The sequence below is a fragment of the Strigops habroptila genome, chromosome 16 (assembly GCF_004027225.2).
Source record: "Strigops habroptila isolate Jane chromosome 16, bStrHab1.2.pri, whole genome shotgun sequence".
Lineage (NCBI taxonomy): Eukaryota > Metazoa > Chordata > Aves > Psittaciformes > Psittacidae > Strigops > Strigops habroptila.
In genome coordinates, this window is record NC_044292.2 from 6195739 (window position 1) to 6222445 (window position 26707).

At 42.5% G+C, this 26707-nt stretch overlaps 1 protein-coding gene across 1 annotated transcript; it reads right to left on the bottom strand.

The window, feature by feature from the left end:
* Positions 1 to 3513: 3513 nt before the first annotated feature.
* On the bottom strand, positions 3514 to 25703 carry SSU72 (SSU72 homolog, RNA polymerase II CTD phosphatase). Its single transcript, XM_030507692.1, has 5 exons — positions 25330 to 25703; positions 19298 to 19441; positions 8748 to 8887; positions 7414 to 7532; positions 3514 to 6405 (listed from the first exon to the last, which is right to left on the bottom strand). Exons 1-5 carry the CDS (start codon positions 25407 to 25409, stop codon positions 6304 to 6306), a joined length of 585 nt encoding a protein of 194 aa, XP_030363552.1. The 5' UTR covers positions 25410 to 25703; the 3' UTR covers positions 3514 to 6303.
* Between the last annotated feature and the right edge of the window lie 1004 nt (positions 25704 to 26707).

Below are 26707 nucleotides of genomic sequence, written 5' to 3' on the forward strand. Positions count from 1 at the left end.
ATTCTCGCCTCTGCCCACCATCTCCTGGGACATCTCAGCACCCTAAGAATAGCTGGGGTGATGTGGATGCAGGAGACCCACTCACTTTTGGGACTGAACTAAAACTACCCCACACTACATCATCCTATCAAACCTAAGATCGAAGGTCTGAGCAAAAGGTTGTGCTTGAGGTTCTCCTCTGGTTTTATTTCACCACTGGGTCAGTCCACCTCAGGCCATGGTTCGGAGCTCTGCGAAAAATAAGAGAGCACAGGAATAAGTTTCTGCTTGTTTGTTTGCTGTTTGTTTTAATGTAAACCACGTAGCCACCACATGGGAAATGCGTGGTAGCACAGAGCTTGATGGCCATCGTGTCGTGCCTTTATCTCCCAGCCCTCAGCCTTCCTCAAGGTGAGTTTCACCTTGCTAGAACTCAAGTATCATTTATAGTTTAGGCTGCTCAGGGTCATCAGCATGGAGTTTGCTTGCTCTGGGTTTTGCATCCTCACATGTTTGTTTTTCCTTCTGTTCCTCAGGCCACAACCAGCTGCCTTATGTAATGACTTGGGTTATATAAACTCCATTCTTCAAGGAACAGTCATTAACCTACTACCGGGTATTGAAAATACCAAAATACTGTCACACAATTAAAACCACTAAATGGTGCCCTCAAATTAGAGCACAGATTGCAGTGCAGATCTTTTTTGCTTAAATGAAGTCACACACATGAAGCATTTGATAAGCCAAAGAGCAGCAGGGATGGGAAGGTGCCCATCACCACGATCCCATCCAACCCCTGAGGGTTCCCTCTTCCCTGAGCTGCTGTCACTTCTTACTGAGCGAGGAGATGGTTCCTACTGTCTGAATGCAGACCTCAGTAATGCAGAGATAATGCAGCTGGTTACTCTGCCAGTGGTAGAAAACACAGGCATTTTTAAAGTAACAGCCAAATGAAGTCACAGGAGAGAATGGACGACCTGAAGGGAAGTGTCAAGGAATTTTGTGTAACTGAAGTCAATCAGCTCTTCCAGCCATCACCACAAACTGGGCTGGGTCAGCTCTCAGCTGGGCTTGGGGCACCAAGGAAAGGTTTTGTCAGAGAATCCCAGAATGGTTTGTGCTGGAAGGGGCCTTAAAGCTCATACAATTCCAACCCCTGCCACAGGCAGGAACACCTTCCACTAGAGCAGGTTACTCCAAGCCCTTGTGTCCAACCTGGCCTTGAACACTGCCAGGGATGGGGCAGCCACAGCTTCTCTGGGCACCCTGTGCCAGCGCCTCACCCTCTTATAGTAAAGAATTTCTTCCTTATACCTAACCTAAATCTCCCGTTTCAGTTTGAACCCATTGCGCCTTGTCCTATCACTACAGTCCCTGATGAAGATCCCTCTCCAGATTTCCTGCCTGCCCTTTTAGGCACTGGAAGGCTGGCTGTTCAGCAGAAACAAACCAGCAACATTGAAATCCCTTCAGCACTAGCACACAGTGAACTCTGGCTTGCTCACAGCCTGGTTAGAGACACACGAAGAACCCGAGGCTGTGCATGGTGTTCAGCACATTCGAATGTCTCAGGGAAAGAAAGCTGAGAAAAGTTTCTCTAGGAACTTCCACCTAATGCGAAGAGGCAGCAGGGACTGACTGTACTTGAGCAAAGTGACATTACACTTGCATGAGCAAAGACTGATTTTTTTACTGTAGGTGCTAAGAAATGCTCAGTTTTGGGTTCCTACCACAATAGTTTACAACACATTTGTTAAACTTGTTCCTAATCGCTTTAATATCACTAGAAGTAAGCTGCTCCTTTTGGGAAACAAGCATCCACATCCACGCTACCTCTGGCTCCTGTTCGGCTTCAAGTCCCACGTTGTCCTGTCACCACTATCCTCATGCAGACAAGTTCATAGGCCACATTACAAGACCTGGGTAGTATTTGGCCACAAGGGATCAGCTGCCTCTTTCCTTTGTTTTAACCCAAGAATGACCTGGTGCTGCCACCCAGCCTCTAGCATTTGAGGGCAGACAGTGAACATATCCTTCCCTCCTTATAAAATATCTTCTAAGCCCCAGCAATAAAAGGATAAAAAAGATCAGAGACACCTATATGGGAACCACCTCAGGTCTGGCTTTGCACTGTGAGTATGCAGTCCAGGTAGGAATATTATCACAAGCCACAGGAACCGATTCCCTCTACTTTCCTCTTGAAGGGAGCAGACCTCAACAGGCATTCTGGGGTGCTCATAGGAGCCAGATATAGAGTCTAAACAAGAACTAGAGCTAGCATTTCTTCCATAAGAACCTACATCCTATACGCTCTCTATACTCCACTTTTTATTCCCCTGTTCTTTCCACAGTTTCTGGTAAAAACATTTACGTGTGTCCTTAACTGATACCTTCTTCTAAGCTCCTACATGTATGAGAAACAGAAGTTGAAGCTGGGTAATCTGCCTAGCAACAAATTAATTAGGCTGCTGCATTGGGGAAATCTAACTGGGATCATTGATCTTTGCACAGTCAGATCCAGCAATATCAAAACCGAGGGAGGAATGTTCTTCTCCACCATATGCAGCCTGATTGCATTATCTGCACCACTTTGTGCACTGAGTGTTACCAGCAAATGAAGGAAGCCAACAAGCAGAGAACTTTAGAGATAAGACACCAGCAGTGCTCTTAAATCACCAGGGTTTTTTTATTCATATAAAGATGTGCTGATGTCTCTGACAAAAGAATGTTCATGAATGTTATGAACGTCTTAAGCAAGACAAGAAACCCAGAAATTGGACACAAAATTAAGAGTGATTTGGGTGAAAGAAAAACAGGCTGCAAACTAGAAGTGAACAGTGCTCTACTGCTCCATACCTTATGGACAGGATCAGCAGAGGGCTGGGATGCGAGATGGGAACCTCAAGAAGTTCTTGGCAAAGATCTGCCCACACAGGAAGTGGCAGGAAGAGAGCAAAACCTTACAAACACACTTCAATAGATGCTGTTTGTTAATCAATGTGGCCTTTCACAGTCAAAAAAAGAGAGAAATGCTGACAAAACACTTTGAAGCCACCTTTGCCAGCCTTATGGGAATGTGAGAGCAGCCTCGACAGCAGAAAACTCATTTACAGCAGCACTCTCCCATCACAGCCAAGTTCTGAATACTCACACTCTGTTCAGAAGGTGTTAAACCCTTCATTGCTTTCCTTCATTCATTAGACAGGAAGAAGGCCAAAAGAAGACGACTTAAGAAGACTTTTAAGAGGACTTCAAAAGAAATGGACCAACTTTCAGTACTAATACTTATCAAAAGGAGTGTCAGTGTATCTACAAGGCAGGGATAAGCAATCATCAGCATATATATGCCACCCCACTCTTAAGAGGCTGGCATATAAAGGAAAGATACGTTCTTTTCCCCCATTTCCTTTAAACCAAAGTTTCTCTTGGAATTTCTTTTTGACACAGAAAATAACTTTATTTTATACCCACATATATATTTGTATGTGTATAAATATATTTCTCCTAAACAAGACTAGGACCCCATAAGATTCTTTATAAACCGAGCTTCATTGTGGATTTCAATACAAACAAAGCCTATAGAGACAAAGCCACTATATAAATACATACATTTTTCACTAAGCTGTAAGTTAAATGAGAAGTAATGTGGCAGAGTAACAACAGCTTTAGGTGAAGAAGCAGTTTTGCTCACAGCAATTTGAAATGCTTTGAACTGGACTGCAGATCTTTCAGAATACTTGGTTGTCCAGCCAGGTCAGTGATCCATCCATCCACCCACCCACACACTGGTAAAGAAACAAAATGACAAGTGACCAGCTCAAAGCATTGGTTTTGCTTATGAACAGAATATTTAGGATGGAAAGAACAATTCTGTAACATCCTGTATGTTATATCATGGTTTTAGATCAAGACTTCTCATTTCATTTGAGGAGATGCAGTGAACTTAAGTTCTATTAATGAATACTTGGCACTACAGCAACCAGAATCCTCTGCCAATTACACACGTAGAAAGTATAAAGTTTATGCAATAGAAATGACACTGCTGTAAATCTCCATATACACAGGTTAAAGCATCCTGTTTGGGTTTGTACTGCATTTCTATAAAATAACAACAAAGAGGTCTGTTTAGGATGGATTAAGTTGAAAGCAGAAAACATTTTCAAAGACTCTAACTCTCACCTTGGCACAGAGTAGACTTCAGCACTGACACTGTACAGGGAAGGAAAACTCTGCTCAAAATACTCTGTATCATTCTTGCTTGAAATATCTTTTTCAAGAGATCGACTAAAGCAGTTCAGTCCTTACAGAACCATCTTCTTCCTTTGGCTGTAAATATCCCCATGGAAACAAGCAATGCTATCAGACAAACGAGCAGAAGCAGAGGAGGCTGAATGAAATCCTTCAGATAGAGAGTCTCCAGAAACGAAATGGGACAGGACAAGCCACCCAGAAAACCTGAACTCTGCAAACCTTATCCCAGCTGCTGCTTGAGCTCCCCATCCCCTAACTGTTCTATTCTAGTCATTCACTCTACACCAAATTTTTGCTTTAAGTATTTTTAACAGACAAGAAAACCAGCACAGGTAATTCAGGGATATTAAACATTCCTGGGACCCAAGTATGATGCAACGACCCATTTGGACACTGTCCAGGACACGGACTGAGCTGGCAGAGGTCTAAGTTTTCCCCCAAGGCAGACAAAATCACAGCCAATCCCCAGATCCCAGGGGCAGAGAGACATATAAGGTTTTTTTGGGGGCCTGACTCAACAGACTTCAGGATTTGCAACTGCAAAGAAGTATTTTCAGATACAGACCTTCAGATTTCAGGTGTGAAGCAGATGCCTTTTAACAGATGTGAATGCAAGAGGTTAAGCAGCATTGCCATATAACTTACTGCATACACAGCAGCAGTTGTCCACATAGATGGGTAACGTTGCCCTAAATCGAGGCAAAATACTTCACATTAACTTCCTACATGTGCAAAACAATTAAAGTTAAGGTAAATTAAGTGATTCATGTGATGTCACAGGCCTGTGACAGAATAAGAGAGAAGTCAGGAGCTCAAAGCCCAGTTCATGCTACTTCACTTTTAACATATTTAAAAAGTTGTCCTCACATATCCAAGTATTAAAGAGCACCCAGACCTCATCTGCTCCACGTTGTTTACACATTCCTTTAACAAAACTTGTAAGATCTGCTCTTGCCTGTAAGCAGTAACATATTAACATTCACATTTTGAATGTCTAATGATTTGGTTTGTTTTCACTTTTAACTTCCATCAGCTAAATACAAATCTGACCTTTTGCTCTGTATACACATACTCAGTTTCTCGAGTTTGAGCTGTGACAAGCACGTTTACTGTTGCTGTATGGGAGGAAAATGCTTCTATTCAAAAGATAACTCAGTAAAAAACACTTTAAACTATTTCTATTGACAGTGGAATTTGTCATTTCTCCCCCCCTTCCTTATAGAAGACATTTACGCAACTGGCCGTGACTGCTACAGTTCCAGCCTCACGGTCTTATTAATTTCACACACAATAATTCAAAAGTGATTAAGACCCCAAAAGATTTCCTGGTAGTGCCCTAAAATTCATGCAGAGAAAGCAGCTCACTTTGGTTCAACACAGGATCAGAAATCATTAGGAGCTGCCCAAATCCACAGCCTCTCTGAACACAGGATGCAGTTTGGGTCTTTTGAATCCCATCAAGATCTTCCTGTTGTCACTACCAAGACACCGGGAACAAATATTCTTATGCTATTTCAGCTACTGTGTGTTTTACCTCCCAGACAACAGTCACACTTAGCTGCTGCTTTGAAAATAGACAAACTTCCAGGGTTTTCAGTTTTATTGGATGCTTCCAACTTTAATAATATACAGATACTCATTTTTATATTGTTCCATTCAGATCCTCACGGAGTTCAGCCATTCTGTCACATTCAAATAAAAACCAGAAAAGCACAACTGAAATAAAAGAAATTTGTAAGCTGGAAAAATCCATTATAAACTTATATTCAAGGAACATTCTCTTTATAATTAAAACCCTACTTGTAATAACTGAAGTAGGATTTAAAGAAAAACTTGATTTGCATTTTTAAATAGGCGGCCTTTGCGTATACTTTTTAATCATCTCATATGTACAACGCCAACCAGTATCTCTGCCTCCCTGTGACAGAATACCTGAAACAAAACAAAAAGACACTGAAAAGGAGTTTTTAAACCAAAAAGAACAATATTCATTTTCCAGGAAAATACAGTATAGTCAGAACTTGAAACACATGCTTCCCTCATTTCTATTAAGGCCTAATAGACAGACGTGCTTTAATAAAAGCAGACAGTATGAAGAAAAGTCCTTCCACTTTTCTCTTCAAATTCCTGTAACAGCTCATCTATTTCATTTTCCATGTCTTCTGTGTGCTGTATCTAGAAGAGAAAAAAAAAATACTAAGCAACCAGACTCCAAGGACATGATGTAGCTTAGAAAACTGTAATAATTCAATGCTTGTGGCTTACTGTGCAATCTAAACTGGGTGCTTTAGTGAGATTCCCAAATATACATATATTCTGCATCATGTTTATCTGCATATCCTTCCTCCTCCAACCCACTGAACTGGCACTTAACTAGTACTTTGTTGAGTAGGCAACATCCATCCTCGCTAGGTAACAAATGGAAGCTTCAGAATAGCTACAAGCACACTGAACAGATGGTTGAAATTGCAAGTCCTTGAACTCTTTTAGGCTTTTTGAATCTGGAAGGGATTTAAGACCAGAATAGATCAAACAGGCTAGAGTGAAAAAAACCAAAGCCTACTGCCACACTGAAATAGGTGAACTCAGCAACTTGAACACTGTAAAAGGACTCGGATCCTTCCTCTGGTCTCCTGACGGTTACATCAACTGCTTTGTGTGCAGCTTATTCCAGTCTTCAAGGACTAGGGCCCTGAATGTGGATGACAGAAGGCACCATTCTTCTCTTCCACATCATACATGCAAGAGTGGTACTACAAAATACACCTACATAGGATGTTTTTCCAAGTGTATCATGATTCAGAATGCAACTCTGATGTTTAAACCCCACGTATCACAACTGCTTTTGAAACACTGTTTTTCCCATAAACAGTGTTTTGAGTACAGGCTCGACCTGTGCCATAGTTACACACAGTGCTCTGTGATACTGCTTTTCATCAGTGCTTTGGTTTGAATGCACACACAGAGAGTCCACTTTGGAAGCCGTGAACTCGGTCACAATTCCTCTGTTTGCACAACAGCTCCAAAAATAACCTCAAGAATTTGGAAACTTATATCTTTTGACAAGGATTTTACTTCACTTTTGCAATATGCAGCATCTTTAAAGATTACTAAGCAAAGCCCAACCCCTGTGCAGTCAGCTGGGTCCAAGGAAGCCGTAGGCAATGAGCCCTCTCTACTTACACACTGGCAGAGCTCACAGATAAGGAATGCACCCAGCGTTGCCTCCTCATGGTTATCCTGAATGTCCACATTGATCACATGTACTGGCTGACATGTCTCCTGCTCTCTGGAATTTAAATCTATTTGAAAACAAAATACATGTAACAGCAAACTTTTGGGTGGAATGGTATCATATTTTACAGAGTATCCATAAGACTTTTAAAAGTACATAGACATTGTGCACATCTTCCTTCTTGAGTCTAAGAACCACTCAGGGTTCTTCCTTTCACTGGTCAACTGGGCATTATCATGAATTTAGAGAGATGCACCACTGGAACATTAGCAAGTGGTTGCTCTTCACCTCCCCTTCCTCAGGATACTCATTAGAGTGAAAGCTGCTTTCTATGTGAGACATGCTCTCCTTGCTGAGGATCCATTCAAGTACCAGGGCAGTTGCTCTCAGAACTTACTAATACATTTCAAACACTTCACTTACTTAAACATCCAGAACACTAATTGCTCAGCTTGCAGAAACCCAAACGGATCGTGCTCTGTATTGCTTGTGACATGACCACTAAGGACTGAAAAGGCAATGCCTTTTAAATTGTGTGCATGATACTAATTCAGTTGGCTGGTCTTTCAAAGTGAAGGAAACACCTTAAACCTCACATAAGCCTGTATTTCCAGAGAGAGACAGGCTTCTCAGCCCAGGAGCTCAATCACTGCTGGAACCTCATAACTTTCAGTGAGTTCACATCGAGGTTGCTGCATTGTCTTCATGCACAACCCAAACCCCAACTGAGATTCTTCTGGCGTATCTCCCACTGACTCTTATAATGGTGAAGCTGCAGCATGTTTGCAGAGTGTAAACCACACTCAAGAACAGTTTCTCTACCTGTACAGGAAAATTTTATTGTGGATAAACTGCTTGGTAGATCAAAAGTCTGCAGAGAAGGGAAGGGAAGGCATGGCATAAGGAACACAGGTTAGACTTCATTTCTCCATCAAACAAGGGTGGAAGAATGCTCATCACACACAACTTGCTAGTTTTCTAGATCCATGAGCATTTTCCAAGCAAAACTGTATTTGAGTTTCTCCAAATGCTTGCCATTTCCTTGTAACTGCCACACATACACATTCTGTGTAGCTGACAACACCAGCATCTTTGAGAAATAAGTATTCAGCCACCACTTCTCTGGTACATAAAGTCTACGTCAGTGAACTGCGAGCTCATGTCCCTGCTGGTGTTCAGCAGCAGTACTCAGAGGAGAGAGATGTTTCCAGATTTGTGAAGGACTTTGGGGGGGTGGGGGAGCACTCAAAGTTAACTTGGTTTATCAGTTCAAGGTCCTTACCTTCTACTACTTGATCATAGACTCTTTCTTCACACGTTAGGATCAAATCAAAAACATCTTTGCAGTTCTGGAATCTTTCTGGTCGTGGCTTGATTCTCTTATTTCTGTCCAACATGTGTAAAATCCCATTCTGTGTGTATCTGAAGTTGCTTGAGTTAAGTAAAGTACCTTTACTTTAAGAAAAGTCATGTTTTTGAGCAAATGACCAGAACAAGTCAAATCATTACTGTACCTTTAAAGCCAGATCATTTATGTTTGCAAATATAAAGATCAGTGACTGCTAAAAATAGATTCTAAGGAGGCAGCACAATGCCCATAGGGTAATTCATGCAGCTTCTGGATTTCAGAGCCCTGTCACTGTCATTAGTACAACAGCAGAGACAGCTTTAAAGGCCCTCATAAGAGCAGAGTTCCTCTGAAAAACAAGTTTCCTTGGGCAACTATTTTTATATCCATAATGCTTAGGACACAGACTTCACTGTTTGTGAGAGCAGAATGTCCTACATTCATTTAAGTCACTGCCCCTCACTCCAGGGGCCTCTATCTTCAAAGTCAGCTATATGGTGTTTCCATTGTCCACTGCACATCTGCATGAAGTCCTGCTCAAGCCCCAGCTTTATGCAACTGAGCTTCCAAAGAAAGCTAAATAAATCACAGGAGCATAGTCCCTTAAAAATATCCCAAGATATATATAAATGGGAATGAAGAAAAACACTGACTTTGTGCCTGTCAGAGCTTCAGTCACTGTGTGAAAGGAATCTGTTATGCTGCTTGGTAGCTATATTTATGCTGGTACTGTAACCTTGAGGCCCAAATTCACATCCTGTATCCCCCTTTCAGACAGGATTCACTTATCCCAGTCTTCTCAGCCTTCCAGGACATGCCAGTTCATTAGGAGCACACCAGGGCTGACTGTCACATAAATCTACTCACTTGACCAAAACCAAACTCACTGTAAGGGCAAAGTTTTCTGAGTAAATGAGGAATACCAGGAAAGGTTTTGAATAAGAGAGCCTGGAAACTGATGCATCTCTTCCCTGCTTTGAAGCAGCAGTATTTTTAGCCATCTAAGTATATAGTTTTAAATTAAAATAGCAGTAAGGATAACAGCCTAATTTCTTGAGATAACAGAAGGAATTTGAGTAAAAAACCTTCCACCATTAGTAGCATATATGTAAGAGGTCATCTTGGCTTATTTCCTTGTTGAAAAGGCCATATACGTACCTAGCAGGTATCTTAATTCTTTACAGAGAACAGTCCTAATCGTTTGTAACAAAAGGCCAACAACTTTTTCTCCCTGTTTGCAGTCCCCCTCTGGTATCTCGGTTCTACTGCCCTGGGCAGATCTGGCCCTGCTAATCTTTACGCTTCAAAGTGTTCTTGAACAGTTTTCAAGCAAACGGCCTCCAGAGCTTTTAAATCTTTCAACTGTTTAAGCTCCATTCAAAATTAAACCCATCTTTCTACCTGTAAGAGTCTACTTGATATGGAAAATGTGTTCAGTTCTTTTATGTGTCTGCACCATTGCACTTTAACTTCTTAAGAACATTTCAGTTTTGAACAATAGGCTGTTTATCACAAATATGTTGTCAATTCTCTCTCAGCCAACTGACTATTACTGCATTTCTTTTCTTCAGGTCCCCCCCAAGCCTTTTATCTTCTTTCCCAAAAGATTTCTCCCTATACAATAAAGAACTGTCTTTTATAGCCCAAAGCTACCTCACAAGCAGCTCTTGCACACCAGCACCCCTGTAAAACTCTCACTGGGTTTGTCATGCTTGGGAAAAAACCCACCTCAATGTAGCAACTGCAGAACTCTGGTTATTTGCAAAGCAGGAAAGTGACTGCAACAGCCATTTTTAAACAGCTGGCAAACATCTGGTTCTGTTTCTCTGTTCACTTTGAAGGTGAGCCCTGCCTGGGCTCTACAGGCCTCATTTCTACATCATGCAGCTCAAGGGAAAAAAATCCACAACGTCCCACACAGTTTTCTGGGTTCCTTTTTTTCCCTTTCTAGGATATAACACTGCTGGCATCTGTCCCCCAGCTTTCCTGACTGAGCTTGGAGACAGGATTACGCATATTCAGGAAACCCACACAGTCAAGCTTGCTGCTTCACACAGTCGAGCTTGCTGCTGCCAACTTGCAGCTATTTTTTTTCCTCCAAGGGTCCATCTGCCTATAAAAGGAGACTGAAATAAGCAGTTAAGATTCATGACACTTTCATATTTGGTTCTCTGGAATCTTTTCCACCTGGAAAAAGAACAGCATACCATCCATGCAGCAAGCAGGGGGATGTGATCTGCATCATTGTTTTTAATGCATAATCATAACCCAGCTTCTTTCTCTTCCTGATCTCAGGTGAATGCAAAGATAAGACAACTTATTAATGGTTTCCACTATAGCACCAGATGTTGAGGCATTAAGTGAGGCTCTGCTTTCCTTCCAACAGGTTTCAGCTCCATGCTCCCTGCCCTCTGCACCTCTGCTCTTTCTTTCAGCAGTCATTTCTTCAGAAGGTACTCACAAAATCTTCCCCTGACTTTCAGTGCTGCTTTGTTGTCTGGCCACAACAGCCTTCTTAACACTACCATGCTCAGAATTCCATCCATTTATGACCTACTGCAAACTATTGGTATAGTAAATGCATGACATTCTTAAAGTGAGTCCAATTCAGGTATCACCTTTATTGGAGTAACTATGCTTAACAGATCTATAACATAATGAAATGTATGCATGACAACTCAGTGTTGGAAAGACTTGGTATAAAAAGGAGATGGTGTAATTCAAGTTGAGTTTTGCCAATAGACATGGCATTGTTCCTCATTCTTACATAGACAGCTACCCCCAGCTATTTCTGCTGTTACTGACTGTGCATTCTCTCAGTTTACTTAAGGATATCCCATAATAAAGTATTGATGAAGATATTACGCTTATTTAATACATGTATGTGTGTGTTTAGATTAAACCCCTAAGGCTTTCACAGCTGCTGACTTTTCCTCAAGTCTGGTGGGGCTCCAAAGCTGCAGGCTACATACCCACACATCACTGAAAGCACCAAACATCCTTAGTTTAGCCTAGAGCTCAAGAGACAGACAATGACTTGTCAGTGCTGAACAGCTGAAACTGTAGTTGAGGATGAAACTGTAAAACTACAAGCTGTCAAAGAGGAAAAGAATGGGAGCAATGGCCAAGTCCACTGCCAAAGAGCTGGAGAAGGGATATCACAGACTTACTGAAGGGATACCAGAGATAGAACACAAGACGGCCTCAAAGATGCGGCATGTTTGGCTATGCCATCAAACCCTGTGCACTTGATCCAAGTGTGAAAGAGGAGCTTGCTTTGGATTGCTGGAATCTGCAGTGTCTGGTCACTTGGCAAGACAGCTCACAGTACTGGCAAGTCCAGTACATGACATGGACATGTAACAAAGGAATACAGAAATCATTATCGTGACCAGCAGGCAAGTGAGAGGGTTCCTAAGTATCACACTTGACTTTTGGATGCTCTTCTCAGGCTTAGAAACAAGTGCCAGATTTCAGAAGATGAGCAGCAAATGTTGTAGGATTGGGTGGGGGGAAGCACTGAGGTAGCTGTGAGGAGACATGTCTGTGAGAAAAACATTAGTCACTGCATTTCATGTCTCAGAGAAACAGGGTCTGCAACAACTATTTTCAAATTGGTTTCTGCTGTTGCCATTGCTTTGTACTGCAAAACTCAAAGGTAATTTTCAAGTAAATAACAGTTGTAGCTGGAGAGAGTAACTCGGATAAAGCCAAACACAAGCATTACAAACTGAAATCAATTAAGCCGTTTCATTTAACACATTGGGGAAACTGGAGAACACATTCATGAAGACAGCAGGGCCACTTTCAAACAGCAGCATGCAGAGCAAGAAACATGCTGGATGAGGTCTTCTAGTGCAACACTACAAACAGGAGACTGAAGAACAGAGGGATGTGGTTAATCCACAGTCTGAGTAGCAACCAGCTCTGCAAAGCTTACACAGACACAGCTTGTGTGCCATGGGCAAACACTCACACGGGTCATTAGGATGGCTCTGTTCCTGCACCAAAGATCCTGAAGGCTGCCAGTTCTGTCACTGGGCAGCAACAAAGCTGGAACAGCTTCTGCTTTCAACCCCAACTTACTACCTGTGCAAAATACAGCACTTGAGTCACTTCAGGGGTTTTCATTAGATGATCTCTGTGCTATGCCAATCACAGGTACATGGCAGCAAGGCAGTCTGAACTTAATTCACACATCCTGAAAGTGGATTTCAGTAATTAATACTACTTTTGATTTTAACACTACTTTCACTACCTCATACCAAATCAGTCAAAATAAAGTATCCCATAAAGCAGCAACAGCACGTTTGGGGAAGATAAGCATCTAAATGTGTATTTCTAGTAAATTCCTCCTTTTGCTGACTTTCAGAAACTTACTGCAGGCTTTTTTTGACAAGAGCTCTCATGCATATGAATTTCTCAGGGCTGCCAGAGCTCTACCTGGGATATCAAGCCCTTCAGACACTTCCTGCATGAACATGAGCAGCACACATAAACAAGATTTTCCAACAAGATTTCCATGCCAGTAACTGTTCTCTACATTGAGTGGGATTTTATAAATACAGCTGTGTCAGCCAACTTGTTTCTACAGAGAAGGAAAATAAGAAACTGGCACAGACCTCTCCTGCCATTCCCATGCTAGACTTCCAATTTCCATGCTAAATGCTTCTTTATATGCTGGGCCATTGCTGAAACCTGGCTGTATTTACTCCACTTGAATAAATCTGGCACCTGGATCCCCAACTGCCAAAACAATTCTATTTGAAATATAGAAGGAGATCTGCTGTCCTTCACACAACAGTGACCCAAATAATTCTGCCAACACTTGAAGCACGTGCCTGCACTCTAAGAGTACAAGGAGTATGACCAGTGTAAAATGGTAACAGCCACCTTATCTGGATTCCTCTTACCTTTCACCTTTTTCTGATCTTCCTTCTATCAAGATGTGGGTTATTGAGCATGTTTCCAAACACATCCAAAGCATCCAAACAATCTTCCGTTTCTACCTGTTAGAAGTTTTCAAAGCGCTCCTCTGTAAGCAGCTGAGAGATGTTTTCTGCCATGCTATGTGGGAAGCTACACAGAAGTGAGCTTTCAAAATGTTTCACAGAAGCAGGTGACATAAGCCATCTCCAATGTAGATTATCAGAAAAGACTGACATGGTTCGTTTCTATGATTTGTATCTTTGGCAGTACTGAGAAATTGTAAAGATCAGAATCATTAAACAAAAACGATGAAGCACCAAACTCTCACTTGCTCTCCCACTGACCACTGGAATGATAGCTCGGAACAGAAGATGACAAGTGTTTCTTGGTTCAAAATCCAGGAAGAAAACCATATGGAAAGGTAAGATACATACATGCACAAAGAGCTTACCTGAAGTGGAATTTCATTAAGTTACTCCTTAAGCCTAAGCTACATGGCCCCAACAAGCTGGGTGCAGATGCTCACACATCTCACTAGTCCTCCTGTGCCCCCACACGGTGGTGACTTCCCCCACCAAGCAACTCAAGATTGCTTTACACAGCCTCCAGCAAAGTGGTCCAATATAAATGGTCCATGTACCAGGATAGTTCAATGATCCAGAAATGTTAGGAATTACTACTCAAGTATTATGGATCCTAGAGCTTTGTTACAGGTGGCAGAAGTTTCTGCAACAAACGAATGGTGTTCAAAAGAAACTGGGAAGTGGTTCAGAGCAAGATATTCCTGTCGCTGCCCACTTTCCTTCCAACAGCTTTTCCCCATCAGTGCCTGCGCTCATTAGCTCGGGCCATGAATCATCTGGTATCGGTATCTTATGCCACTTTCTGAAAGTGGAAAAGCACAACTAAGCAGCAAGATCCAAGATCTTATTTGATACTAGAACCCTCTTAAGGAAATGAAAGTTTAAGCCCAATGGAAAGAAGATCTTACATAACCGAAAAACTTTAGAGATGTGGATGTTAAGGGAAAGCAGAGGAAACCCTCTGGAAGAGATTACTTAATACTCCAACTGTTGCATGGAGCTAAGCCTGACTCCAAGACAGGAAATGCAGTTTCTCTGCAAGAAAAGCCAAACTGCAGTGATGCCTGACTTCAGCACCAAAGGATCCTCCTTCATCACCACCCTACAGATTATTCCTCAGTAAAGCCTCACTGCTGCTGGGTGCCCCCTCTTCTCAGCTTATCCCAATCCTCTTTGTGTTTATTCCTCTTTGTGGGCACAGGAGATGGTGTCTCAAGTGGGACTGAAAAGTTCTGGGAAAGGCACAGAATCTCTCTCCTACACAGTTCTACAGCAAGGCCAGTTCAACAATGTACTTCTGTTGGCCTTCCTCATCTTCTGTAGGGAAATAAAGATTCCCAATTTGTTAATCTAAACCCTATGAAGACCCCGTGTGTCAGAACCTCCCTCAGATTCCTACTCCCCTTAATTCTGGAACTGCTGTACACAGTCCCTTCAAACCTACACTTGCTCCAAAGTCAAGACATTTTCTTCTACTGATGTTCTACCACAACACATCTCACCAGTTAATAGAGAACATCATCTCAGGAAGATGGAAGGATGAGGGATAAACGAGGCATAACCATCAGCTATGGAAAGACCATAATGCCACAAACATTTCCTGGCAAAGAGGTCTGTATATAGCAGAGAAAAACCGTTCCACTTGTCCTGAATGTGAAGGGTACTATTAAAAAAGCCGACCAACCAACCACCACACATCAGCAATAGCACAAACATTCCCATATGGCCATCCAGCTTAAATATGATGGAGTTCACACAGAGAAAACTAGATCCGGATCGCCTAGATATTGAGTGAGATATACCAAGCCAGTTTTGCTGCTTCATTTCCCAAACATTTTTGTTCTAACTGAAGCACACCTTTAGTAACTTCTGGAGGCATGTTCCAACCCCCTCCCTCCAATTTTGTATCATCATGTAACTATGGAGCTAAAACTGGAATCCTATCTACAGTTAGATATCAGGTGAAATTAAAAGAGGAGGTTAAAGTAGGAACCAGAGCAGGAGGCCAAGCTTGCACAGGTAGGCTGCCTACAAATCCTACCTATGGAAATCATTAGGGATCTTCCAGCTGAGGGTCCCACATTGATCAGTGTTGAGAAAGGGATAAAAGCGATCAATCATTGAGTTAGTTAATGTTGATAAAGAACCCAGCAGCTCCTGCTGCAGAATTCTGGTCACATTTCCATTTGAACAGTTCCTATCCCTGAGGATAAAAGCAACTGCTGTCACAGATTTAAGGTGGCATTTACAAAGTTCCTTCCCTGACTAGTTTTTTCATTCACTTGAAGGCAAAGTCCACTAGGTTTTCCTCTATTTTTTGTTTCATTTTTAAAGTCCCCACCATATAATTAGAACCAAGTCCTTAAAATCCTTTACACAGCTGGAAGGGGCAAGTGATCAGTGGCCTGTCCTCAAAGAGGTCATGCAAATACAAGGTAGTGTATCTGTACTACACACACAGAGCCCCAAAGATAACCACAGAGTGTGGTCATGCCTCCTGCAGGTGAGCAGTAGAACCCTCTGCTGTTCTAGAAATAAAAAAGGAGGATTTTAAAAAGAATCCAAAAGTCACATTCAGAACAGCCTTAAATGGCTTTGTCACAGCCCTCTATTAGGACTTGGGGAATTTAAATGTTATATTCTAAAGATGCAGTGGTAGATGTGGATACTTATTTTAACTGTAAGGTTTAACTACCACATCTTAAATTGCTTAAGTAATTCCATTTTAGATACACTGCAACCACCTACTCAACTGAATCTGTACGCCTGGCTCCATTAATCCCTTATTCCTGTGCTTCTGAAATTCAACATATGCCTTCAAGATATGTCAGCTTGTATTTCACTAATTACTGCAATGAAGGTGCTTTTAGTCTCTGCAGAGTGGGTTTTTATAGTTCTCCCCCATTTCCACAAGCGAATAGGAGAGTTCCAGTGAATCTTTTCACCCTAACCTTGCTCTAATATCCAACACTGCAGCAGCTCATTTCTGTTCCAGACTACTGGTTTCTACAACAGGGGTCGTTTACTTGGCTGGTCAGAGAACATTCAAAGCTTCTCGCAGCCATAACTTCATGGAGTACTTAGCATCTTTAGGCCCCTATTGGCATACAGAATTGGACGAAGGACATCACTCCTGAGGCACTCCCACTGGAATACGGGAACACAGAGAGAGCTGTCATCAAGAAATACTATTTCAAACCCCATGGAAGGGCTACAGCTGAGTCATCTCCACTGAGCTGATGGAAGCAAGGGTGGGGAACAGAACAAGCTGCTAAACTGTATGAAGAACCACACCTTTTGTTTCTCCATCCTACTCAGAGCCCATCAGAAGAGCAGACCCTCCCACCCTTCAGCAGGTAGCACTTGCATTGCCCATCACCTCTATGAAGGAATGCTCACCCAAAACCCCCTGAGAGCCCCCATGACCCTGGTTCACAAAAAACCTACTCCGCAACCCCGTGATGAGAATAGGGCTGGTTCTGGTTACTGTAGAAGTCTTTATCCTCAATACCTATTTCTGGCAATGGAGCTGCTTTCTGTACTGACAGTCTTCACTCTGGAAACCTTAACTTGTATTATCCGAGAATCAAAAATGAAAAGATGTAGAGGCAGTTCTTCTTGCCCTGTTTCCCTTGCAACAGCTATTGTTTAAACTTGCTTTCTTTTATCTTGAGAAAAGGTTTAACTGTAACACTGCAAATACATTTGGGGAATGCAGCAACTATCTCCAGCATGGAGCAGAACAAAAATCGTAACTCCAAAATATGCTGGGGGGGGAGAGGGGGAGTAGGTAGTTTTTTTGGTGGTTTTATCTCAAAGCATTACCATATTCAGTACAGCAGCAATGAGGAATGCAACAAGGAATTTACAAGTCGTTAGCACTTGTCAAAATTACTTCTCAATTCAAATAATTTCCTCTCGAAGCAATTTTTTTGATCAAGATATGGCACACCTTAAGATGGGTTTGCAAGATTTGCCTTTCCTTTGTAGGCAGACGGACAAAACCCCCAAACACCCCAGCACATCACATGTGATTCGTTAAGACTACACCCTATATTTTGATTTTCTATTTAAGATGACTTCTACTTAGGTATTAGGAATCGAACACCCTGCAAGGGACACTATTTGTGCGGAACATCATGCAGAAAGGTATTCCAATGTTCCATCACTTCTCACTGTGCTCTACAGCTTTAATTAACAGCCCAGCCCTTCTTAACAGGACTCTTTTGATGCCCAGTGGAAAGGCCTTCACCACCCTTGGAGTATCAGGAGCTCAAATTGACTATTTCTAGTCAGCAAATACAACAAAGAATTTGCTGAGTAAGCCACAGTATCATCTGTGCTACCCAACAACTGTAGAGTGAGCTTTCCTGGGTTTGCTGACTCCTAGGGTACAGCTTGAACTAGTTTCTACCACGTGCCAAGGTTTCTAGTCTCTGACAACCTGTTTAGTCTTACTCCATACTTCGCCCCCCCCCCCCAACCATGTGAGAAAACTGGGCTGTTTGAGCACAATGAAGATATTTAAACCATATTAACATTCCTGCTGGATCTCCAGATGGCCATATCCAAGATTTTAGAGAAAAACCTTGCAGCACTAAAAAGTGCAGAGGCTGCTCTGTTAAATTCCCAAGATCCAGTTCTGGGATTCTTTACTCTAAAGGGTTTCTATCTTTTAAGTAGAAATTCAGCGTATCCCTTATTTTGGGTAAGTTTTCTCTTTCATATTTAACATTGCAAAATAATATTAAAATCAGATCCCTTGTTGAGGAAAGAGTATCTAGAATGAGTCCCCCAAGTCTGTGGGTTTTCTTAAAACCAAATGAAAAATCAATTTAAACATGCAGTTGGACACTAGTCATGGGTTGAAGTAGTGTGAATAACCTTGATCACCTCTGCTGTTCAGGATTAAACATGTTATTGAGCTCTCCTATACCCGGTCTTTATCATATTCTACAGGGTTTGGGTTTTTTAGTGCATAGATCAAATAATGTATCAAGAAATTCTCAGTGAGAAGGGTGAGCTCTTTAATGAAAGTATCCTCTCTCCCAGAGAAAGTATACAGGAAACCTTACCTGGCAGTTTGAGCTAAATACAACACTAATGGCGAGGTGGTCGCTCTTCACATATCCATTATCAGGGCAGTCTTTGCACTGAGAAAATATGATCCACAGTGCACTGGAGGTAATGGACAATCTGTGATGGTATTAATGTGCTTTCATTCAAGAGCTAAACATGGTAACACACTACAAAAGAGCATTTTGAATGTGTGCATTGTAACTCAGCAGCAATTTACAAGGGAGCATTAGAGGCCCACTGTAAAAAAAAAAAAAAACTCCTATAAACTTAAAACATTTTAAGTTCTCCAGTCAAGAAACTATATATTCCTAATGCATAATGCCAAATAATGAATTACACCTTTCAATGATGAACCATATTGGATTTTTTAAAGAGGCCATGCCACAGGGATACAGTTCTTTGTCTTTCCTAAGCAGATCATTGTACATCTGATCATATGTTGTTTTGAAATCATAAACATTTGGCTTGTCCGGTGCTGGTCCTGGCAGTTTCACATGAGTCCCTGTTCCAAAGGATCGGACACTGAATCCTCGTTTGCTGAAAGACAGAAGGGAAGGGGGGAGAGAAAACGCAATTAGACTGGATGAACTTTACACATCAAAGTACTGAAGAATGCATACTGAATTTTAGAAACACCTCTTAGCAATCAGCCAAGCCAAAACCAAACAAATGGACAACTCATCAGCTAAGTTGCCAATTGTACCCAATGTGCATATGTCTTTGCAGTTACCATCGAAACTCACACACCACTTCCAAAGAAAACTTATATAAAATACTACATTTTCTTAGAATTACTGTACACAGCATTTCGGATGTTTCTTTTGCGCTTTCACGCATCTTGGATTTGCAACAAGCATGTGTTCTGTATTCGCTCTCGGACAACACAGTATAGGCAGCGATGGCTTTGTCTTGATAGAAGAAAGTAACAATACCAACTACTCAATACTTATGTATTCTGCTAAGTTGCTGGACTAACTACATTATTCCCCTCACTACATTGCCAAAACTACCTCTAATGTCATTTAATTAGCTGAGTACAAACATTTGTGTGCCTCAAGTGAACTGAAAAATATGCCATGTCATTTGCAGAAGTGGGGCAGGTATTCTGCTGGCTGGTAGCTAACGCCAGGGAGAGCTTCATTCCATTCTTATGAACAATTATATGTTTAATAATTATAATTAAACAAGAGGCAGGAATCTGCCTGTCTTTAGGGATAATGCTAAAACATTCTGATTAACCTATAAACAGTTACTTGACCCTCAACAAATCCTTCAGTAGTATTAAAAAACATTGCAATATGTTTGTTGAATAACAGGAAAAAAATGATATTTATTTCTGGTGGCCTAATGGACAAAGTCACATGGTAAAAAACATCTGGCTTCGTAATGATGATGTTACTTCTGAAACAGGTCAAGACCACAATTTAATCTCATTTTAGACTCACACTTTGAGTGATTTAGCAGAGACTGAAAAGAGCAAACAATGTCAAATGAAAAAGCAAGCACACAACCCACAGCCCCTCACCCCCATCAACAAAATTCCATTTATCTTCCCTGCAATACTTCCAGACCCAAGTTTTTATTCTACTCTTCTACTGGACGTGGAAAGAGCCACGATACACACAGAAGAAACGGCAGTGCTAAAATACTGCTATTTCAAATTGAGCAATATGCATTTCTCATGTGGAATTTCATGCTTTGACACTAGCAGTTGCCAGGGTGCAGCTTTTACACTGTTCATGCACCAGCTGTACTATTATGAAATGTTCTGAAGATGTTTCAACACATTTCTTGCAACAGTTGGGGGCGGAGGAGAGGGAAGAATGCACAGAACCATATTCAACAGAGCCTGCTCTTATTAAGCAGCTGGACAGATCTAGTTTAGTGAGTCATTAAGGATCTGTTGTCATGTTGCACACAGCCTTTAACAATGAACATTTCCTACAAGACAATGTTTATGTGGTGTTTGCTGCTCTTGGCCTAGCAAAACTACCCAGAAGATGGAAAATAATGAGCATCAGCTTTACTACAAATAGTAAAGGGTAAGATACACTGCTACCCTGTCCTAGCACTGATTCCTGAAAATGTGAAGCTTCAACATTGATCTGTAAATGCTGTAAGATTTTGGGAATGTGTTTCTATTAACATGGTTAAGACCAAATGTGTGTAAACTGCCAACATAGTGAGTAAATAGAGCATACAGATCTCGTTTTCAGCAGGTATGCTCACCTCACTTTAAGTCCAAAGCTCACTGCAATGAGATCACCTGCACTACTCACGTGCCCATGAGTTTTATAGACTTTTAACTGAAGAACCTGTAAACAGTCACTGCATTACCTTCCAAAGAACCCCAGAGCTCACGGCAAATACTGCTTCTAATGTGGGCCACGACTGCTGCTGAAAGCAAAGATCAACACAGGACTACACTAACAAAGAACTAACACGACAGAGTTGCTTCTCTTCCTATAATGGCCAGTAATAATTATTACTAAACACTAAAGCAAAAGCAGCAAACCCTGCAGGACCACCACAGCTGGGAGTGGTGAAGATCTTCAGGACAAATCACTAATTTTAATACATCCCCTTCCATAACACGTAGCAGGAAAATAACTGGCATCAATCCCCTCTCCTTGTAGATCATTTCAAAAATACCTTGTGCCACTCAATGTAAAAACACCGCAAAACAAACCAACCCCCCCCCAAAAAAGCCCCACAGTACTAAACAGCAGGAGCACAAGCACTCCTAACTGATTTTGACTATGAAATCTTTAAAACATTAACACCTTGCTGTAATTCGCATTGTCAGTGATAGGCTGTCAAATGGAAGTGCTTTAATATAGAAGTGTTAAAACGTTTCCTTCTTCTTGAGGGTTTATTAATACAATTTAAGCTTTCTAAAATCAAGGAATACAAATTCCAATACCTCACTGCATTCAGCTGCTGACAGATAACGTCAGTGGAGAAGCTGTCTAGTGACTTACGTCAACTGTGAGGGCTGCAAATTCTGTTACGTGGTCAGTGTTGAACTACAAATCCTGGCACCAATACGAAATGTAACTTTCAGCTACGAGGGTTTCAGTATTTAAATCTAGTTACTGTCACTGCAGATCTCATTCACACTCCTAACTTAACACACTTCGTTTCCTAAAACAAAGGAACATTTATGTAGCTTGAGCATGTATCAGTATCCTTCATGTTTTCATTATCAGCAGTAACAGAGAGACCCTGAACTCAGGAGACTGAGATATGGTATCTATACCTTAAGAGCCTGAAAATACAAAGTTATCAGAGCACCTCCTACACACTGGGAGAGTTTGAAATGATAACTTCCTTTTAAAGGCCATCAGTGTACTCCCAAATAAACATACACAACCAGCAATGTCAAAGTGGATGTATAATACAGATTGGTAATAAGAGTAGTGCTAGTCTTCTACCTTCTGCTATGTTTGAAGTAGAACTGTGGCCTAAGTCTGCTTAATGTATAGCCAAAAAAAAAAACAACCAACCCCAAACCAAACCCTACACACAAATTATAATCACACTTATAATGGCAAGCGATGTTGGATGAGTAAGATTTGACCTAGGAACTGGTCAGAGATGGACATCCAGTTTGACAGCTTTTAAGGAAGAATTATGTCTTTCCACATGGCCCTTACTGCTTTTCCTCTTTTCCCTTGCTTTAATGTCTCAAAATACCCCTATGGTGATGGTAACAATTCTATCAACAAACCTCAAAAGACCTTCACTCTGAATTCTGTTGGAATATTAGAACAAAATGTTTAAAACCTAGTTAATTAGAAAATATGTAAGCACACTACAAAGCACATGGGAACTACTGAGACGAGATAGCACCAGAAACTGGTAGATAAGAAAGAGATCCAGCACATGGGCTTCTTTTCCACAGGCACAAGTGGCCACATGGAAACAGCAAGTACAGAAAGGATGAGTGAGAAATTCAGGTTGGAAATGAGACTCATCGCTGGAATGAACCACTGCAATTTAGGACAAAAAGTCTGTAAGCGTCCAAAAAAAGTAACTCTTATTATCTGGCACAAGTTGAAAGAAAGAAAAATAAACCTAAACACACACCACCACCCCCCAAACTGCTGAAGTGTGTGAAGGAAGGATTACAGGTTTGCTTTTCTGATTCCAAAGGAGAAAGACCACCAGGATGTTGTAAAATGTACATGGAGATGTTAAATCAAGCCTGTTTAAACCACTTCGTAAGATTGTACATTAAAGAGAATAAACTACCAAGAAGAAACATAAAAGCAAGAAGTGATGGGCTGCAGATACTTCCAAGAAATGCCTACCAGGTAAGTGGAACATTTCATCTGGATGTTCTATTTGAGGGCTAAATTTTATGTTTTATAAATGGATCAGAAGTTAAAATGCAGACATTTCTGCAAGACCATTTCTGCTTTGGAAGGCATTAGCATCCAATTCAGTGCAACTTTTGGTAGGCATTAGGCAGGCCTAACATTTGGAAAGTAAAAGAAGCTCACCTTACTGATATATATTTTTCTCTATAAACTGGAGAAGGGATTAAGCACAGTTACTGATAAAATTCTACATGAAAACTTTGGCTTCACTAAAACCTGTAATTCATTAAAACACTGAATAGACCAGAGGAGTTAATCCTGAAACCTGGCTTACAGCATTACAGAAACCTAGAAGACTCAAGACAATCACCTCAACAAAAAAGTACTTGCAAAACTAAAAGCCCATATAAAATACTTCTGCAAGATCCTAGGCTGCACACTACAAAGCACTGTTTATGAATGTTCATTAAGATGTTCACACTGAAGGCTGGACTCCAGAATCTGTTTCCAAAGTCACCTGCAGTTCTATAGGATTCCTATCTTTTAAAGTCTTGTAATCTGTTAAGAAATACCTTTAAGATTCATTTCTTCCTAACCTTCCTTCCTCTTTAATCGTGTTCTTTCCAACTACAGTGCAACACAGAGCAAGAGATTACCCTGAACTGAAGCCTGCATTGGCTCAAAGCCTGCCTTTCCCTGAGATTCACTGGCAAATGACCATTCTTATTGTGTGGGCCAGTTATTTCTTTAGAAGAGCAATTAATCTCTGTTTTGCTATTTATGCTATTGTTGCTATAATTACATAGGATGTCACTGAAAATAAACATTCTCCAAATGCAAATGTTTTGTTACTTTTGAATTAAAGTCGTAAGGAAGAAGAGACTTTTAAAAAACACCACCACATTTCCCTGTCACATTTGCCAGAGGAACATCAGTCACACCGGAAGCGATCTACTTCTGCAAAAACAGAGAGGAAGAAAAAGGCCAGACATTAGAAGTAAACGTAATGTTGTCCTTAGTACTCAGGTTTCGATTCAAACTCAGCTCCAGTATTATCAGCAGAAAGAAACCAATAGGAAAATAGCACCTTTCCCCCCGAAACAGCCACTGGTAACACGGTGTTTGCATCGAACTACTACCGGTAACATCTGATGCCACGTTTGAGCATTAAGAGCCTCATACGCTGCTCACAGTAAGATGGCTGCCAGACCAGATGCTTCTATTATTTATTCCTTTCAAGGCTGCTGGTTTTATTTAAAATGTAGCACTCAATTTACACGCAGTGGTTCAGCTTACTATGCTAGCAGTATGTATCTCCTAATGTGAATGGTATGCTGTGTAACTGTAGCAAAACCAAAACATCATCACGTTCCTGCAGTGTATATGGAAGGCTTAAGAACAAGGTTTAGGTCTCTCCTGCCCATCAGTCTGTCCCCAGCCTCCCCTCTTTTGAATTCAGCCAAGCTGAAAATATTTGTAGTGCTAAACAGATGGACCCTCATATTCTCAAAGACATTTAGTATTCTGAACTACACACTTTGTCCAGTCTTCCTGCAACTGGAAAAGGTTTCAGTGCATGGAGCGGTTGCAGTCTTCATACGCATTAAAAAAACAGAGAGAGAAAAAAAAGCCTCGGGGTGGACGGAAGCATTTAAGTTTCCAGATGCCGAAACACGGGGCCTGTTCTGCGCCTATCGAATTCGCCAGCTCGTGCTTTGCAGCGCTGGATCTGGAGCCCACCGCCCCGGCCATTCTGGCGAACCCAGCCTGGAGCAGGGTCCGGACGAGGCCGGATGCAAACAGGACGAAGTCCCCAGGCTCGTGGGCCTAGCAGGGCCAGGCGCGGGCCCCAAGCACAGGCTCGGGCCGCAGCCGGCGCGGCGCCCCGCTGCTCTGACAGCCCACTCGAGCCCGGCTCCAGGGCAAGCGCGGCAACCAGCGTCCGCACCACACTGGCCAAAGAAGCGACCCTGATGCGGTCCGGAGGGGCGGCCCGCAACGGAAGGCGGCCGCCGGGGCCTAAGACGTAGTCGCGGGGCCCGGCAGCAGCGGGCCAGGCCGCGCCGCCGCCGGCCGGAGGGCGGTCGGGCAGGCCCTGTTTACCTGAGGATGTTGTGCGCCTCCATGCTACGATTCTGGTTGCTGGAGCACACCACGGCCACGCGGAGCGGCGAGGAAGGCATGGCGGCGCAGGGAAGAGCCCAGCTCCCTCCCTGCGGCTCCCAAACCCTCTCGGCCCCGGCCGCGGCTCGCACAAAATGGCGTCGAGAGCGCGGCGGCGGGCGGTGCCGGGACGTGTCACCAGGGCCGCGCCGCCCCGCCGCGGCCAACCGCGGAGCGGGCGTCAGGGGCGGGGGCCGCCGCCGCCCCGAGCGAGAGGCGGGGCGGGGCCGGCTGGAGGCGGGTGTCGCCTCCGGAGCGGCCCCGATCCTTTGCGCAACCAGTTTCGCATCCCTCTGTGCCCAGCGGCGATGGGCAGGCCCAGGGCTCCTCTCAGTAAACACCGCTTCCCCCGGAGCTTCCCGGGCAGAAGCGGCGGGCTTAAGTGTGCACCGAAGCAAGGAGATCGTTTAGCGTGAATTCGTGGATCTTGCTGAACTAAAAACACCACCTGACTTGTCAGCCGCTTGCTGGGGGAGAAAAGTCACCACACGGCTGTTCCCTGGCGACCCGGAGCCAAGCACTCCATTTATTTCCTTCCATCCAGCCGCGTTCCTAGTTTTCTAAGTGGAGCAAGAGGCTGGAAACAGCGCTGCACAAACGGTTCCTGACCCACCTTCTGATTTCCCACAGGACACAGCTATTAGCACACAGCTTCTTATCCCTAAATGATAAAACTTTGTCTTGATGGAGCTACCGGGTGTTTTCCACTGGTACAGGGGCAGCTGTGAAGCAGAGAAAGGCACTTGTATGAAACTACCTTAGGGCTGGTGCACAACAGGGGGTGGCTGTGAGAAAAGGTCCAGCTTTGCTATCAACCGCCATTAAATGCTGTGGGTTTGTACTACTCTACTGTCAACAAGGGCATATATATAGTATTTTACTGGATAAACATTCACATGCCTCATGTAAACCAAGCATGAACGATGTAGGAAATGTCCCGTGACATACCTGTCTGGATTAGTGTCTTCACAACTAACCACAGCCTTGTACTGCTGCTGTGTCAGCCTGTGGCTCTTTCTGCGTTGAATACAACATCTAAATAATCCCAGCAGAGACAACAGCAGCTTCTCTTACTACTTCTGCGGTTCAAAGAGTCTCAGGCACATGTACACATATTCACGTGCTATTAGGTTTCATCTGCACATGCCAAACACAGACACAGAAATGCAGCAATTTGCTGTGACCTCAGGTTATACATTCTAGTCGCCCCCAGTTCCAAGTCCTCTAACTCAGCTGCTAGACAACCCTGTCTCATTCAGTACACAGGCAATTTTCCAACATCCGGAAAGAAATTGCTTCAAATTTACAATGTAAGGTC

Excerpts from the sequence above, each read along its gene's own strand:
- SSU72 (XM_030507692.1), bottom strand. The coding sequence starts at position 25,409 with ATGCCTTCCTCGCCGCTCCGCGTGGCCGTGGTGTGCTCCAGCAACCAG. Across the intron at positions 19,442-25,329 it reads GAGGCGCACAACATCCTCAG|CAAACGAGGATTCAGTGTCC; the intron begins GTAAACAGGGCC and ends TCTGTCTTTCAG. Across the intron at positions 8,888-19,297 it reads CTTAGGAAAGACAAAGAACT|ATACACACAGAATGGGATTT; the intron begins GTATCCCTGTGG and ends AAGCAACTTCAG.